This window comes from Pseudochaenichthys georgianus, chromosome 14, assembly GCF_902827115.2.
Source record: "Pseudochaenichthys georgianus chromosome 14, fPseGeo1.2, whole genome shotgun sequence".
NCBI lineage: Eukaryota > Metazoa > Chordata > Actinopteri > Perciformes > Channichthyidae > Pseudochaenichthys > Pseudochaenichthys georgianus.
The window spans coordinates 13,781,281-13,799,061 of record NC_047516.1 but is presented as its reverse complement, the minus strand read 5'-3'; the positions used below and the strand labels follow the sequence as shown (position 1 = coordinate 13,799,061).

Here is a 17,781-nt window from a genome sequence, read left to right as displayed (position 1 = left end):
TGCACACGGAGGCAAATGTCCATGATCGCTGCGAACTCGTCCCACACGGCAGGCTCAGGTTTGATCGTCATGTCCTCGCAGAGCTCCGCCTGGTAGGCGGTCAGCAGCGAGGAGACGTTGAGCGCCCTGGCGGACAAAGCTGCGGCTTTATAGGCTCGTTCGGTCATTGCTGACTGGAAGCGGTCTGCCTTTGCCGGTAGCATGGGGTTCCTGCTCGGTGCCAAAGCCAGCCGCGGTTGGAGGTGAGCTTCTCTATGCCGACACAGTCCAAAGAGGAGGCACCCTGGATTGGGGCCTTGTTACTGAAAGGGCGGTCTCTCCACGAGACTGACACCTCGTCCAGCATCTCTGGAAAGACTGGGAGAAGCTGCTTCCTCATCCTCGCTGCTTGGGGCAAGTTCTTCCCCTCATAGCGAGATCTGGAGGTCTCCTTGGCCACTTCAGGCCAGGGGATGTCCAGCCTGGACGCAGCACGTTGGCACATGGCCTGCAAGTCCATACTGAGGCAGGGCGAGGCTGGTGTGCTTTCGCCCGGGGGAGCGGACATCGCCTCCGGCTTGGCAGCCTGGGCAGATGAAACGAAGATGTCATCTTCGTGCTCATCCGAGTCGGATAAGAGGAACTCAGAGGCATCCTCTTCATCCTCCTCCATATAATCCAGCTGTAGGACATACTCCGCGGGTGGAACCACGGTGAGGTCCAGTTGGGAGCCCCAGCTTGACACAGCGCGGGGCTCCATTCTCGCGGCTCTTGCCGCCACCGGGCCCCAGCCTGACACGGCCCGGGGCTCCGATTCCGCGGCTACCACCGTTGTTGAGCCCCAGCCTGACACAGCGCGGGGCTCAATCTCCGCGGCGGTCGCCACCATGTCCCGATTGCCGGTCGGCGAACCAACGGACATGAAGGGGTCCCGTCCCGACAGGCTAGCTTGGCGTGCTAGCCGTCAGCGGAGGCTCTTGAAGGTGAAGCGGGCACAATGTCTGCACGAACCGGGGGTATCGATAGCTTCCTGGGCGTGTTCCAGCCCAAGGCAGGACAAGCAGACCTGGTGTGAGTCCGTGCCCGAGATCCTAAACCCGCAGCCGCAGAGTCGAGCCTCCGACTCCTCTGGTGTGAGGGAGAGAAGGGTCCATCCTCGTTTGCCGGGGTGTCGGCGCGGGAGGGCAAGCTAGTAACAGGTATGTTACCGGAAAAAAAATCCAACCTTATCATTATTCCGAAAGGAAAAAACGACGGGGTAGATTTTTCTTTAAAAAATATTAACTGGTGTGTTAATATCTTTCTTATCTCCGTCTCCTCTGGTGTGAGGGAGAGAAGAGTCTGTCCCCGCTCACCGTGGTGTCGGCGCGGAGGGATAAACTAGCAACAGGTATGTTACTGTTTGAAGAAAAAATCAAACCTTACCGTTATTTTGAAAGAAAAAACGGCGGGGTAGATTACAATATTAACTGGTGTGTTAATATTTGTTCAATTCTTCTGCAAAGCAAAAAAGTAACCGGCAAGCGCCCGTCGACCGAATGTTAGCTTGGGTTCAGTCTATGGACCGTTAAGCTAGCCCGGCTACTGATATTCGAGATGTGCTCTGAAGCGAGAAGAGGTGTTTGAATGACGCTGCGACGTAGCGCAAGCTACTTAAAGGGTGGGTGGATTCCCTGACGTAGACGTCAAGATCACCAGCCAATCAGGATTGGCGTAATGAGATTGATGCTTCTGTTTGCATACGCGTTGAGGCGCATCCCATAGTGAGACATCGAAAGGAGTGTTATGAATGAGAACTGGGATGTTTTCAGCCTCCAGGAATTGTGTACAGATCCTTGCAACATGGGGCCGTGCATTACTGCAACATGAGGTGATGGTCGTGGATGAATGGCACAACAATGGGCCTCAGGATCTCGTCACGGTATCTCTGTGGATTCACAATGCCCTCAATAAAATGCACCTGTGTTCGTCGTCAATAACATACGCCTGCCCATACCATAACCCCACCACCACCATGGGCCACTCAATTCACAACATTGACATCAGAAAACCGCTCACCCACGTGACGCCACACACGCTGTCTGCCATCTGCCCTGAACAGTGAAAACCGGGATTCATCCGTGAAGAGAACACCTCTCCAACGTGCCAGACGCCATCGAATGTGAGCATTTGCCCACTCAAGTCGGTTACGGCTACGAACCAGAGTCAGGTCGAGACCCCGATGAGGACGACAAGCATGCAGATGAGCTTCCCTGAGACGGTTTCTGACAGTTTGTGCAGACATTCTTTGGTTATGCAAACCGATTGTTGCAGCATCTGTCCAAGTGGCTGGTCTCAGACGATCTTGGAGGTGAACATGCTGGATGTGGAGGTCCTGGGCTGGTGTGGTTACACGTGGTCTGCAGTTGTGAGGCCGATTGGATGTACTGCCAAATTCTCTGAAACGCCTTTGGAGACAGCTTATGGTAGAGAAATGAACATTAAATTCACGGGCAACAGCTCTGGTGGACATTCCTGCTGTCAGTATGCCAATTGCACGCTCCCTCAAAACTTGCGACATCCGTGGCATTGTGCTGTGTGATAAAACTGAACATTTTAGAGTGGCCTTTTATTGTGGCCAGCCTAAGACACACCTGTGCAATAATCATGCTGTCTAATCAGCATCTTGATATGCCACACCTGTGAGGTGGGATGGATTATCTCGGCAAAGGAGAAGTGCTCACTATCACAGATTTTTTCAGATTTGTGAACAATATTTGAGAGAAATGGTTATTTTGTGTATATAGAAAATGTTTTAGATCTTTGAGTTCATCTCATGAAAAATGGGAGCAAAAACAAAAGTGTTGCATTTATATTTTTGTTCACTGTATGATGTTTACTCCATCATGACAGCAGAAAAAATATCTGACTTATCCAACAGGGTGAGAAAAAAACGTTTGTCAGCTCATGTTCTACTTCTCTGTAAGCAAAAGATGACATGAAAAAAATAGGAGGGCAATTGAGCCTGTATTTTGTAGCCTTGACATATTCCAAATCACATCACAAAGATAGCTGTACCACTAAGTATTAGAAAAGTGTGTATGCACGTTGGCAGCTTCACAGTGCCCACAAATATAAGCAAACACTCCACAGAGGAGTTTCAATCATACACACCCATTATATATGACCTTCAAGGAAAAACATGTCAAAACAATTTCACAGAAACCACTCCAACGTGTAGGGTAGGGAAGCAAATACAAATGTAATGCAGGCCCTACACGTTGTATTGGTATTACAGCCCCCACACACACAAACCGAAGTGCAGTAATGCATATGCAGTAAGACACAGTGGAAGTGTGTTACAAAATGATAAAAACCCACCCGCTTTGTCCCCATGAGCATCCTCAAAGCCACAGAGCTGCTCCACCTCCAGGTGGCTGGGGGGGATCTTGCGGTGAACGAAGCTGTGAGGGTACTTCTCCTCGGGACTATCCAGCTCCTGCCCATCCTCGTACACGTGCTTCAGCACTCGACCGCTGTAGGACGACGCCAGCTTGAACCTCACCTGTAGTTTTGGGTTGAAGGTGACATGTTTTACTTCCTTCCCCAAGCTGGTTTTTCATGAAGATATGCTAAGTGCTTCATTTACATATCTTGCTAGTATAAAAAAGATGAGTAGAACAACAATAACTGCTGTTTGAGGAGACAACAGGGGTGCATACAGACATTTGCAGCATCCTAACATACAAAATAACACCCTGCTCCTTTCCCCTTTTCAGTTTGCAGTTTGACAACATAAGATGCCGTTTAAAGCTGAATCTTCAAGGACTGTAGCTTTAGTTTGTTGTGTGCTGTAATTTAAAGCAATACTCCACTGATATTAAAACAACTGCAAATCAAAACAGGAAGGTATGACCTCAATGTGTCTTTTTCTCAACATATCACCAAATACTTAAGTATTCCTTTTAATTAGAGCAAGTAGTTCTGTAAATAACTCACGAACCTTTCTGGGCTTGGTGCCTTCATAGTGCTGATCCAGTTTTCTCTGGAGTTCCTCCATGGTGGCTGTTTGAGGAGGGGATGCTGTGAGACTGTCAGTCCATCCAAAAAGCGCCTCACCTGGGGCTAATTCACATCAGCTGGTGGTTCCTGATGCGGAGAATGAATGTACTGATAAATGGATGAAAGAATGGAGTGATATACAAGAGCGTAGAGCTGCGATAGAGGAGTGGGTGGATGCCTGGATAAGAAAGCTTGTGTGTCCTGCTTCCTGAGTTTGAGTGTACCTGCTGTTTTAAGGGACCACCTTTTTAGCTCCCCGTGCTAAATAATTCAAAGCTAGATCGTGTGTGCAAAAGGGTGGTTGAGAAACCAGAAGCTCTGTCATCAAATAGTTATGATCACCAGAATATAATTTAGTTAAAGCCAATGTGGAGCAATGTGTGTTTGTGTGTGTAAGAAAAAGAAAGAGAGAGTGAGGCTGTGTGTGTGGGAGATGTTAGATGGTTGTAGGAGTGTCTGTCATTGGACTGGAGCCGAGTATATCAGTGTTGAAGAGTAAATATGACATTTAATGTTTGCCTATGTCAAACTGAAACCTTTGTCAAATATATCCATGGTAACAAAGATTAGAGTTATATTACAAAGACATAACACCTTGCTTTTAGTACTTTGTGTTGTTTAAAATACATGTCTTACTGTAATACAGACAAAACACTAAGGTGAACCATATCCAAAGTTATCTGTTGTGAATATACCCCTGTTAAGATGCTCTCAAAAACATTTAAATTCCCTATGACTGATATTTGTAACCTTTCCTTTTACAACCGAAGAACATAGTTTAAATTATAAGAAATAACAATAACTCTATAATTAGTTAAAGTGGATAGAAAAGCTTATCTCCATCCATCCATCTTCTCCCGCTTATCCGTGGTCGGGTCGCGGGGGTAGCAGTTCCAGCAGAGAGCCCCAAACTTTCTTTTCCCTGGCGACATCAACCAGCTCTGACTGGGGGATCCCAAGGCGCTCCCAGGCCAGCGAAGAGATATAATCCCTCCACCTGGTCCTAGGTCTACCCCTTGGTCTCTTCCCAGCTGGACGTGCCTGGAACACCTCCCTAGGGAGGCGCCCAGGTGGCATCCTAACTAGGTGCCCGAACCACCTCAACTGGCTTCTTTCGACGCGAAGGAGGAGCGGCTCAACTCCGAGTCCCTCCCTGATGACCGAACTTCCAACCTGATCTCACCAGAATGCGTGACTCCACCACGACTCCTTAACACCACAATGCGTGGTGGAGTCACGAACTTTGTTACATTTGCGTGTCGGCACCACGCAAACAACCCCAATGTAAAGTGAATGAGGCTCCTTTGTCGTGGTGCACACACGCATTTCTACAACGTGCATTGTGTGTAATGCAACTGTTAATTTTATTAAATTAGTTTGTTTTTAAGGAAGGCCAGAGCTTCAGCTGTGTCAAATAGATTGTTCCCTTTAGTTAACGTTATTTAAAAGATAATGATCATGTCTTGTATTACGAGCGTCCATTCCCATTGGATAACGGAGAATTTTACACCCGGAAGTAAGTAGCCTATTCTCCTTACTGTCGATTGATTTTACAGTGATATCTGCACTACTCATCGACTAAAAAACACCAAATTGTCCTTTTTAATTACACAACATTGATTGGTTTGAATTGTGTGCAATGCTTTTGTATTTTCCCCCTTCGATTCGGAGAAACAAATATTTTTTCGGAGTTTTTGGACGGCAGAAGACACTACACTACCCAGAATCCTCAGCTATCGTTTGGGACTACACCATGAACCCCGTGATCAGTCCTCAAGTTCTTTGATTGGTTGACCTCCAACTGCATTCCATATGAAAAAAAACGTTTCGTAAAAGAGAAAATCATACTTTATTCAGCAGTGCTTGCTTTACTCTTTGATAGTCATCACATGAATGCATTGTAATAAATGGTTTGGCTGCATTAAATATTACACATCTGTCTTAGTTCTTTATTTATCTACAGAGATCGGGCATCAGAATACACCGGAAACTATTCTTTTACCGTTCTGTTTTAATTTCACAATAAAGTTAGTAGTAATATTTTGTTTTGATATTATTGTTTTTTATTAACTACTAGACGACTGGGTCATGTTAAGACCATCTTTTTTTGGTTGCTATGGGTTTTTTCCATCGCTTTTGTGTTACAAATATCAAAACAATAACAAAATAATATTCGTCGTAAACTAAACCGGAAACAGCAGTATATTTTATTTTGTTAACACTGTAAACTTGACAGCCTTTTAACCCAAACCACCTACTGGTTAAAGCACGTTATTACACGTTTAGAGTAATTGCAATGCAGGAAGATTGTGTTGCTTTTTAATGACTGTTTAAAATGCCTTTTTCTTAATGTCTTTCATTTTTGTAACGCACTTTTGAATGTGTTATATTTTATGAAAACATTCAAATATTAAGAGTACATACAAAATAGTGGGAAAGTAGAAGGTCAATTATATAAATATAGAATAGAAAATATCAAGAAGATACTCAAATGATATCTAGAGTAAAACAGTTTAGTGCCTGATAGGAGGATGTGCTAACTAATAAGGCTTTAATTAAAGAAATGTGCAGAATACGACAGTGTAATGGTGGAAGTATACACACATTGATAGATGTCTTGTAATGCACTGTTGATGAACCTGTGACCCAAGTTGTTCATTCATTGCATAACTACACTGTTGTGTATATGATATGTCAATAAACCTTAGAAAATCTTGAAATCTTGAAAGGGATGTGCAAAATAGCAATTATATACAGTCTTTAATGAACTATTAGAGAATAACGAGTAATGAATATGCTTTAAACGGATCTGCAGATAAATATTTAGTCTTCTCAAGCAACCAACTATCAAATATCTCGCCTGATTGTTGGCACTTGACAATCACCTTCACTGAATTTCATTCAGGTGTAACTAAAGTCTGATTTAAGGGTTGTTTATATTTCACATCATTAATCCAAATCTGTAAAGTAACTAAAATAAATGTAGTGGATTAAAAATACCAGGTTAACCTTAAAGAAAGCCCTCAGGATTATAAAAGACCACCATCACCCCAGCCACAAACGGTTCTGTCTGCTGCAGTCTGGCAGGCGGTACCACAGCATTCGGACTAAAACCACCAGACACAGAGACAGCTTCATCCCATAGGCCAGAAGACTATTAAACACCTGAACTTAGAAATAACATTCATCTGGCTGCTACTTAGAAATTATTTATCTAATATATCATATTCCAATCACTTGTAGACTCTTATTGCATTATTTCACTATTTTTTCTGTGCATCTGTTTTATTGCGTAGCACTGTTGGAGGAGCCTGTGACCTAAGGGGGGGAGGGGGGTAGGACACGTTCAATTCCTGTTTTGAATAGTGTGCCGTAGATGGGTTTCATTCCATTTCAAAGTCCTTTTGGACGCTCTGTGTAAACGTCGCGCATCCAATCACAGAGGTTGAGGACTGATCACGGGGTTTGTCAAGCTAAGCATATGGTGTAGTCCCAAACGATAGCTGAGGATTCTGGGTAGTGTAGTGTCTTCTGCCGTCCAAAAACTCCGAAAATATATTTGTTTCTCCGAATCGAAGGGGGAAAATACCAAAGCATTGTACACAATTCAAACCAATCAATGTTGTGTAATTAACAAGGACAAGTTGGTGTTTTTTAGTCGATGAGTAGTGCAGATATCACTGTAAAATCAATCGACAGTAAGGGGAATAGGCTACTTACTTCCGGGTGTAAAATTCTCCGTTATCCAATGGGAATGGACGCTCGTAATACAATACAGGGGACATGATCATTATCTTTTAAATAACGTTAACTGAAGGGAACAATCTATTTGACACAGCTGAAGCTCTGGCCTTCCTTAAAAACTAACTAATTTAATAAAAATAACAGTTGCATTACACACAATGCACGTTGTAGAAATGCGTGTGTGCGCCACGACAAAGGAGCCTCATTCACTTTACATTGGGGTTGTTTGCGTGGTGCCGACACGCAAATGTAACAAAGTTCGTGACTCCACCACGCATTGTGGTGTTAAGGAGTCGTGGTGGAGTCACGCATTCTGGTGAGATCAGGTTGCGAACTTCTCACCTTATCTCTAAGGGAGACACCAGCCACCCGGCGGAGGAAACCCATCTCGGCCGCTTGTATCCGCGATCTCGTTCTTTCGGTCATGAAGAAAAGCTTATCTAAAAAATATAATGTCATTTAATGCCAATGGTCGGAAATCCTTAGTAGTATACAATTAAACTTGTTCCCTCTCTCAAGCCTAAATTGTAATTACTTGAATTGGTGAGTCTACAACTAGTATTTAAACGTAGACACCATGTGCTAAGTGTTTCCTGTCAAGTATTCAATTATTTGCTAAATTACATATACTTATCTTGCATTCAACTTTAAATGACCCACTACTAGCCTACTTAGTGTAACTAAGGCCCCGGCCACACGAGGACGAAAACGGCTAAACGCATAGGATTAACGCAAACGCAATCGCAAAAAAGCTTCCGTCCACACGCAATATTCACCGGATAGTATCTGTCCACACCATGGATGTATAATAATAATAATAACCCATGGTCCACACGAGACAGCTCCGTTTAGCTCCAACCGCTGGAGAAGCTGCAGTACATAATGCAGGAGCCTGAACGTGGCTCTGCAACTTCCTCCACAAAAGCAGCGAAGAAGCATGGTTGTCATGGTTGCCCTTCTGTTTATTCTCCGCGGTGGGGGCCGAGGGAACCAGGCTGAGTTTTTCCCCAGTCAACGTGTATTAAAGTTGAAATCTTCCGGACAAAATTATAAAAGTGCCGGTCAAAGGTCTTCTTTGTTATTTATTGAGCTTTAAAACAAATTAATAACGTGTGGTGACACGTTATTGGACAAAATTCACCTCTCGTATTGTGTTGCCACACGGACCCTTTAGTGGGAACACCTGTAGCGTTAGCTTCCGTTCCTGCTAGCTCGTCGAGCAGTTAATGTGATAACCTCTCTGTTATTAATGGCTAATAAAGATTGGAACTGTGTTCTTAATACACCGCCTCCGACTCCCTTTTCCTGGCACTACACTGGTGACCTTGACTTTTCCGAGAAAGTTTCGGGGAAATTAACGAGCATGGCTGAACACGATGTGTTCGTAAAGCTGCCGGAATTCTGGGAGCACGCCGCGGAGGCATGGTTCGCACATGTGGAGGCGCACTTTGCCTGCCGACAGGTCCGTGACGGGGACCTGAAATACTACCATGTGGTAGCAGCTCTGGGCAGCTCTGCGTCATCCAGGTTGGTGGGATTCATCGCAGCCCCCCCACATCATGGCAAATATGAGGCGATTAAGGCCCTTCTCCTTAAGACATTTAGCTTATCTGCTAAGGAGAGGGCCCGCCAGATACTTAACATTCAAGGCCTAGGAGACAGCAAGCCATCCCAGATAATGGAGAAAATGCTGAATCTGCTAGGGGGATCCCCGGATTTTATTCACGGAAATTTTCCTGCGTCCCTTGCCTCCCTGGGTACAGACGGCGCTGGCCAACACGCCTGTCACGGAGCCCCGTGCTTTGGCTGAGGAAGCGGATCGTTTTTTCCTGGCTACACAGCAGCCCGGTGCAGAGACGTTAGCCGCGACGCTCAGCGGCCCACCTGCAGTCAAGAAAGCGTGGCGGAGGCCGGACACGGCTGTGGCAAGCCGGTGTGGAGACGCCGGAGAGTGCGTTTACCACGCACGTTTCGGGACAAGGGCGAAGAGATGCATCGCTCCGTGCAGCTACAAACCCCCGGGAAACGGAGGGGCCGGCGCTCAGTAGTGGCTCTGAGCGTCGGCGGCACGTGCAGGCTCCTCTTCGTCAGCGGGGAGCCTGTTTCTGTGTGACACAGGCGCTCAACGGAGCGTACTTCCAGCGTCGAGTGAAGACGTTGCCCGTGGGGGGCACGGACCGCAATTGACGACGGCTAACGGCGGTCCCATTCGCACGTACGGCGTGAGGCCTATGTGTCTGTGCATCGGAGGACAGCGTTTCAGCTGGGATTTCGTGACAGCAGACATTTCTTTTCCCCTCCTCGGAGCGGATTTTTTGTGTGCTCATGGACTCTTAGTGGACGTTAAGAATAGGCGTTTGGTTGATGCCTTAACGTTTTCTTCCCTCGTGTGCACACTTGGCAGCGCAGCGTATGACGGGCTGTCGGGCTTGCTGTCAGGGGCAGACACGTTTCTCAGACTGTTGGCCGAGTTTCCAGACCTGTCGCTACCCACCTTCTCTGCGCTTACCACTAAGCATGGCGTGGAACACCACGTCACTACCGGGGGGCCTCCTGTCTACGCCAGGGCCCGGCGGTTGAACCCTTCTAAGCTGGCTGTAGCAAGGGCGGAGTTCGCAACCATGGAGCGCCTGGGCATTGTCCGCCGCTCCGACAGTCCTTGGGCTTCCCCCCTGCACGTCGTTCCCAAACCGAACGGCGGGTTCCGCCCGTGCGGGGATTATTGCCGACTCAACGACGCCACTACGCCTGACCGCTATCCGGTGCCGCATATTCAGGACTTTTCGGCGCATCTGGCCGGTACGGGGGTGTTTTCCAAGGTGGACCTGGTGCGTGGATACCACCAGGTGCCCATGCACCCCCTGGACATTCCCAAGACAGCAGTGATAACTTTTTGAGTTCCTGCGGATGCCTTTTGGACTCAAGAATGCCGCTCAGACGTTCCAGCGCCTGATGGATTCGGTGCTGCGGGACCTGCCGTTTGTGTTTGTCTACCTCAACGACATACTCGTCTCCAGCGCTTCAGTGCAGGAGCACCTGTCCCACCTCCGAGCACTTTTCACACGGCTCAACGAACACGGATTAATCATCAATCCTGCAAAGTGCCAGTTCGGGGTGTCGGACATCGATTTCCTGGGGCACCGCATCACCAAGGGCGGTGCGACACCTCTGCCAGCGAAGGTGGAGGCTGTTGTGTATTTTCCTCGCCCACTCACAGCCCGGTCGCTCTGTGAGTTTCTGGGGATGGTGACTTTCTACCACCGTTTCATCGCCCGGGCCGCACACATCATGCGGCCGCTGTATGAAGCGTTGAAAGGCAAGACCCCCGTCCAGGAGATCGACTGGACAGCAGAGGCGGACGGCGCTTTTGCTGAGGTCAAGACCGCGTTGGCTCAGCCGGCTTTGCTGGCACACCCATCATCTACGGCTCCCATCTCCATCACCACGGACGCGTCGGACTACGCGGCCGGCGCAGTGCAAGAGCAGTGGGTGGATGGCGCTTGGCAGCCGCTCGCCTCTTTCAGCCGCCAGCTGACGCCTAGAGAAAGCAAATACAGCGCCTTTGACCGGGAGCTCCTCGGACTTTATTTGGCCGTGCGGCGTTTGTCGACCACAAGCTGCTCACCTTCGCCATGTCAAAAGTGGCGGAGCCTTGGTCGGCACGTCAGCAGCGGCAGCTGTCCTACATATCGGAGTTCACTACGGACATTAAGCACGTTGCTGGCAAGTCGAACCTGGTTGCTGATTGCCTCTCCAGGGTCCTCATCGGTGCCGTCCAGTTGGGCCTGGACTATACTCGCATGGCGGCGGACCAGGTCACAGATCCCGGCGTCCAGGCTCTGAAGGTGGAGAGCGCGGGGCTGCGCTTGGAGGACGTGGTGTTCGGCGACGTGGGCATTACTCTCCTGTGTGACGTCTCTACGGGCCTGGCGCGGCCTGTCGTCCCTGCCAGCTGGAGGCGCTCTGTGTTCGAGGCTGTGCACGGCCTGTCACACCCCGGCGTTAAACCTTCGGTACGTTTGGTAGCGGCGAAGTTCATTTGGCAAGGACTGAAAAGGGACGTGAGGACTTGGGCCAGGGAGTGCGTGGCTTGTCAACGCGCTAAGGTGCACCGCCACACGAAGGCGCACCACCACACGAAGGCGCACCGCCACACGAAGGCGCCCCGCCACACGAAGGCGCACCGCCACACGAAGGCGCACCGCCACACGAAGGCGCACCGCCACACGAAGGCCCCGTTGGAGCGTTTCCTGGTGCCTGAGCGTCCGTGTCTGTCTCATGCAGCAGCTGATCCAGTAATGAGTGACCCGGCCGACAGTAAAAATAAACATATTTATAACTAGCTTAGGTAGTTTGAGAGGTGTCTCCGTCCTGTCAGATTAGACTTCACTCGCGTTTATGTCCATATCGAGAGAAAGATAAATAATCTGAATTCAGTGTGCAGTTTACTTTGACGCGGGGGTGAGCAGCAGAGGTGGGGAGAGGCGGGCTATTGCCTCATCATTATCAGAAAATGACCGTATAGGGCGTACACACGGAGCCGTTGGACCTCCCCAGAGCGTTTCCTATGCCGTTCTATCCACCTTGGGACCCTTTATCGTTTCCGCAGTCGTTTAGTGCCATATTCGGTCGTCCTCGTGTGGCCGAACGGTCTATATGACACTAAACAGTAACGCAAACGACCGTTTTCGTCCTCGTGTGGCCGGGGCCTAATAGGAAGGGTTACTATGCATTACATACAGTGAAAACTACAGTTATATCAGGTAGGTAGATGAGCTCCACATTTTTTTTCTGTAGCTGCTATGCATTTTTGAAAATGCATGTTTAATTTGAAATGTTTGAAACAAAAACCTGAGCTGGGACAGAGCATTTCTGTCCTGTGTTGTTTTTGCAAACTCTAATTAGATTGTCATTAAATGAAGCCATAGAAAAGAGACATTCCACTGTCCTTTTTTATACAGCAGACATGTTTGACTTATCTTAGTCAGAAAAGCACAATGGCTCTTTTCTATTCAACCTTTTTAGTAAGTCAATATAGTGTGTCAGAAAGCCAGCATCCTTTGACTGAAACAGCTGAATGTAATTCATCCATTATTAAATGTGTTTTCTTCAAGTTCTTCCCTCGTCTTTTTTATGTGACAAAAACCTAATAAAGTGGGTAGCATCCAACTTTGGTTTAGTTATGGAATCCTTAGTGAGTTTTGTGAATGAACAACTGTGAATCACATGTTGTGTATTACAGTCACATGACCCACGTAGTGTTATATTTACTTTTGAAAATGACCCCTGACCACTAAACTTATGTTTAACACATTTTTGAATCAGGAGTAATTCACTGTTCAAATGTATAACCTTAACATACCGTTTTTACTGAGGAGCTCCCTGGAATTGTGTGTGATGTATGAAACAAGAAAACGTTTTTTTTCAAAATGGCCCTCAACCACATGCAATAAAGCGGATGAGATTGTTTATCAATATTCTAAATAATAAATTAGTACTAATCATAAACTTTTAGATGTTTACCATTTAAGTCAACATAAGAGGTATAGCTCACATCTCTAATGTTGCATACTTTCAATTTTATAAATACTTATATACAGCATTTTAATTATTTTGAAACTGCTGTTGGCATTGGCGACATTTTTCTGCATCTTCAAGGGGCCATTTTAAAAGAACAAACACTAAATCTAACAAATGGATGCCATTAACACCGTGCATTTCTAGATCAATCTTACAATTATCCTTACAGATGAGTGTTATTAAGCTTGAACGGATGGTTTAAAAAGAGAGGGGGGAGAGGGAGAGTATACACAGACCCTCTTGTCTCTTCCCCGACCGAGAGTTAGCTTAATCAGATTGCAAAACAAGCAAGTGTGGTCACTCGAGCGAGAAATTGTTTTGGGTGCATCGCAGTAAAGGAATCATTTAATGTGCCAGGATTCTCGCTGCTTTCAGTTTAAATGATTGCCACGGTAAATCCGCCACCCCGAGTCTCCACATTAACAGTTCATGTACATTCTATCATCCCCATTAACCTCCCTAAATACAATATGCACAATGAGCTTCATTGCTCAGGTACAGTACACGTTCTCTGCTACCTATAGATCCTCATCTAATCTATGCTCAGTGCTCTGATGGTAAAGATCCAAACTGTGAAATAATAGTTTGGGTTTTTCGGCGTGCTCGTAAATAATGTATTTGGAGTGCATATAAGACAAGCCTCATTGAGCTGCAGATTTAATCTAGAACATAAGTCTATGCCCCAGTTGGCCTGTTTGCGTTTACTGTTTTGAACGAGTAAATTAGAATCTAAACTCTTAAAGCTTTTTCCATGTACCAGGTATGAGCACGATAACACTAACTCTTGAGGGTTTGAATATCTTTTTGGGTGTGCTCCCATTTGTTTATGCCCCAAACCTTTAGCAGCTACTTTACTACTTACTGAGCATCAGTAGATGTTAATGTTCGTACAAGTTTAGTTTTTTTGTGTGCTGATTATTTGCCGCTAGGATCCATGTGCACCCTAAGGAAGTCTCAATGTGGGGGCTGCATGTCTTGCCACCAATGTCTGCAAGGTACTTTCTGTCGTGCTCCCCCTCACTCTCTATATCTCTAAATTCTCTCTCTGAAGGTTTGCCCTCTATAAGTTTAAAAAGATAGAAAGGTGAAACTGTCACATTTTTAAAGATCCCTTATTTTGTCTGCACTATTTCTGAAACGCTCCACGGGGAATAGTATTGATTGACTCTCAAATCAGCCTATAGCCTAAGTCAGAAACTCTGCCTCAAATTTCCAAAGTGGTCATTATTTTGAGGGTTCATGGGAGCCAGATTTTTTGGGAAAGGTGGAAATATTCAAATTGTAAGAAGTGTTTTTATCAGTGAACTGTCCCCTGAGGTCAGCAGACTTGTGTTGCCATTTTAAAACAGAAATCACGACTATTCTACATCCTCTCCCTCTTCCCATTTCTGCAGCAAATCCAGATTGTAATTTTTGTCTCTGCCCTCAGGTGGCTGGCTGACAGGCAGCAGCAGGAAAAAATAAATATGAGATGGAGAGGAGGGGGATGGGGACAGAAATGAAACAAGGGAAAAAGTTAAATTAGAGATGGATGGGAGTAGTGAACCAAAGAGAGACACGAGAGGATTGATGAAGCTACAGATGAATGTGAAAGATCATATTTGTCTTAAATCACCAAAAGACACTTATCTAAAGGTTACAGCAATACAGAGAAATGATCGGCAGCTCAGACAATAAGGGCTGAAGTTCATCTAATTCACAAGCATCTTTCTCACTAAAGGTGTATTACTTCTGTTACAGCTTCGACTTAATGGATTAGGACTATCCATATGTTGCTTGTAAAGACATGTTTATAAGCTGTTCAAAGATGATGATATAAGATGCTATATGAGAGAACTAAACTCAATACGGCCTGCAGAATTGTTGAGTTTGTATTTTCTTTCTGCCAGGGGACATGAAACTTCAAATAGTTTAGAACCCTTCTAGACCAAATGACAGAAAATTCACAATAAGAGTCGATAACAACGCAAATCTATCATCTATGTTAGTTTTTCATGTATTGTGTCTTGACATTTGTCTATGTTGATGTTACACATGGAAATGCTGTGATTGAAGTCAAATTTCAGACTTTATCTGATCAATAAAGTATATCGCATTGTATGTCTAGCTTTTTGAAACTACCCAAAAACTCAAATATGCTTTGTCCATGCTTTTTTATTAACATTACATGTCACTTGTTGGACGCTTTTATCCAAAGCTATTTACATACTCAATACTGTGGGCAATCCGCACAGGAGCAATTTGGGGTGAAGTGTCCCAGGGACACAACGACATGCTGACTGCAGTGGGGTTTGAACCTGTGACCCACTGATCCGAACACCTAGGACAACCCACTACGCCACACGCCTCCCTACACGCCTCCCGATACATGTAACCATAAAAATGTGTCTAATAGAAGACAATTTTAGAGTGAATTGACTTGAGAAGGTTAATTTGCGAGGACTGGATCAGCTGAAATTGCACCTCATCATAAAATGCATTTATAAGCTTTTTTTATTGAAAAAAGGTACAATCTGAACCAGCATAAGTTTTCAAGTTGACAAAGACACTAACATTATGACAAAGCTGAAATAAGACTGTCATTTAAAAATATCTGTTATATAATATCTGCAACGTTTTAAATAGAACTACTTAAGCATTTAAACGTCATTATCTTAATTAGAGTGTCTATCAAATGATAGATGTTGCAAGTCATGGTCAAGTTAATATTTAATATTTCACTGGGACTGATTTGCTATCTCGTTTTAATTAGCTCTATGGTGATGGTGGCTGTGATGGTGTTCGGCTCTCATGAAACCCTAGCAGCAACTTGCGGCATCACAGTCCTGTGACCCCCCCCCCCAAACTAATTTCATCTCAAGATAAAAAAAAGTCCCTCTCAAAAAATGATGCATGAACATCTCCACCAACTGTAATACCAGTCGAAATGAGAACAGCAGCAGCAACAGGAATCGGGGCAAGGAACTGGCAGGAATCAGCACATACTCTAAATGCTTTATTAAGGTGTGATTTTTTTTTAAAAGGCCTGTTTAGGGAAATGTGTTGAGTTAAAGTGTTTTTGTTACCTTCAAATGCTAACTATTGGTCATGCACCTAGAATTTTCCAAAGAGGGGTTCGTTTAGCATGAAACACTTAAAATAACTAAAGGATAAGTAAAAAAATAAAGTAGAAAGAAAGTGAGGAAATAGAAAACTATTTCTGCTAAAAAGTTAGCAATGATTGAGAGTCAGAGCTAAACATTTCAGATGTGTGTATCTCACACTGCACTGTAACCTTTATTCTTGTACCTTTTTTATTCATGTTTTATTATCTTTGCTTTTAAATGAGTGTTTTTAAATGCCATTTCATATCTTTGCTTTTAAACGCCATTTTATAATATGTTTCTTAAAGCTCTTAATGTCTTTCATTTTTGTAAAGCATTTTGAATTGCCTTGTGTTGAAAGGTGCTATATAAATACACTTGCCTTGCCTTACTAGCATGGCTGAAACACCTGAAATGTGAGTATTTTTGTGGAACACTTAGAGAATTGTAGGTACGTAGTCAGTACTTGGAACATTACAAACAGATTGCCATGACAACAACTCTTATCCCACCTGACACCTGCAACTGATATGTGGCGCACACAGACACCGACCTGCACTGCTCCGCATGAACAGCTTCACCTACAACAACAAGAACAGGAAGAAGGGTAATGATCAGCTGACATCCTTACACGATTGTTCATGTTAGGGCTTACCGAAGACAAACTCATATAGACCGGATCTTAATTGTAACCCCAAAGTTACAACTTTAAAGCAGAGTGGCATGGGCCCTCATCTTATACACAGAGCAGCTATAACATCTAGTAAAGAGGAGGAGAGAGAGAAAGACCACCAGTGGGTAGAAAAAAGAATGGATAACAAGAAACATACTCCAACCCTCCCAAAAGCACACCAGTGGGACTCTGTTACACGGCTGGGCTGTCAGAACGACCTAAAGTCACCACGAATCAATAAGACACACCCTCGAGACAATCACATGCAGCAGCTGGAGAAACAGTGCATCAGTGACAGAGGAAGAACCATGGAAAATAGACTAAATTAATTTGATTAAAATCATGTGTTGACAACTGAGCAATCTTGACATTCTCCACACAGAAAGGAGTTGTTCTTTCCAAATGATAAATATGTTTTTTTTTAAGTATCGACAGGTATAATTTTTCATCCTTGTATTTTATCTATTCCAAACCACTGTCATGTCATAATGTATGAGGCAAACTTGCGACAGTCAAACTTGCCTTATTAGCATAATAAAAGGCTAACGGAGACAACCGCATAATCCATCATTGTTGAACATGGTGGTTATTAAAATGTCACACTATTTCTGTAGGCCAATTTAGACCATTTTTGGAAGCAATGTAAATGTGCAGGGAAGTATCTCTGAGTTGACACAACCC

General features: G+C 45.1%; 1 protein-coding gene across 1 annotated transcript in view; it reads right to left on the bottom strand.

Annotated features, from left to right (window-relative positions):
* The window catches only part of LOC117459032 (glutaredoxin domain-containing cysteine-rich protein 2), a 51,236-nt gene extending 34,268 nt beyond the window's left edge, over nt 1-16,968 (bottom strand). The window contains exons 1-3 of the mRNA XM_034099864.1: nt 16,940-16,968; nt 3,962-4,107; nt 3,340-3,523 (exon numbers count right to left, since the gene is read on the bottom strand). Of these exons, the coding sequence (XP_033955755.1) occupies nt 3,340-3,523; nt 3,962-4,018 (241 nt within the window). The 5' untranslated portion in view covers nt 4,019-4,107; nt 16,940-16,968. The remainder of the gene's footprint in view (nt 1-3,339; nt 3,524-3,961; nt 4,108-16,939) is intronic.
* Between the last annotated feature and the right edge of the window lie 813 nt (nt 16,969-17,781).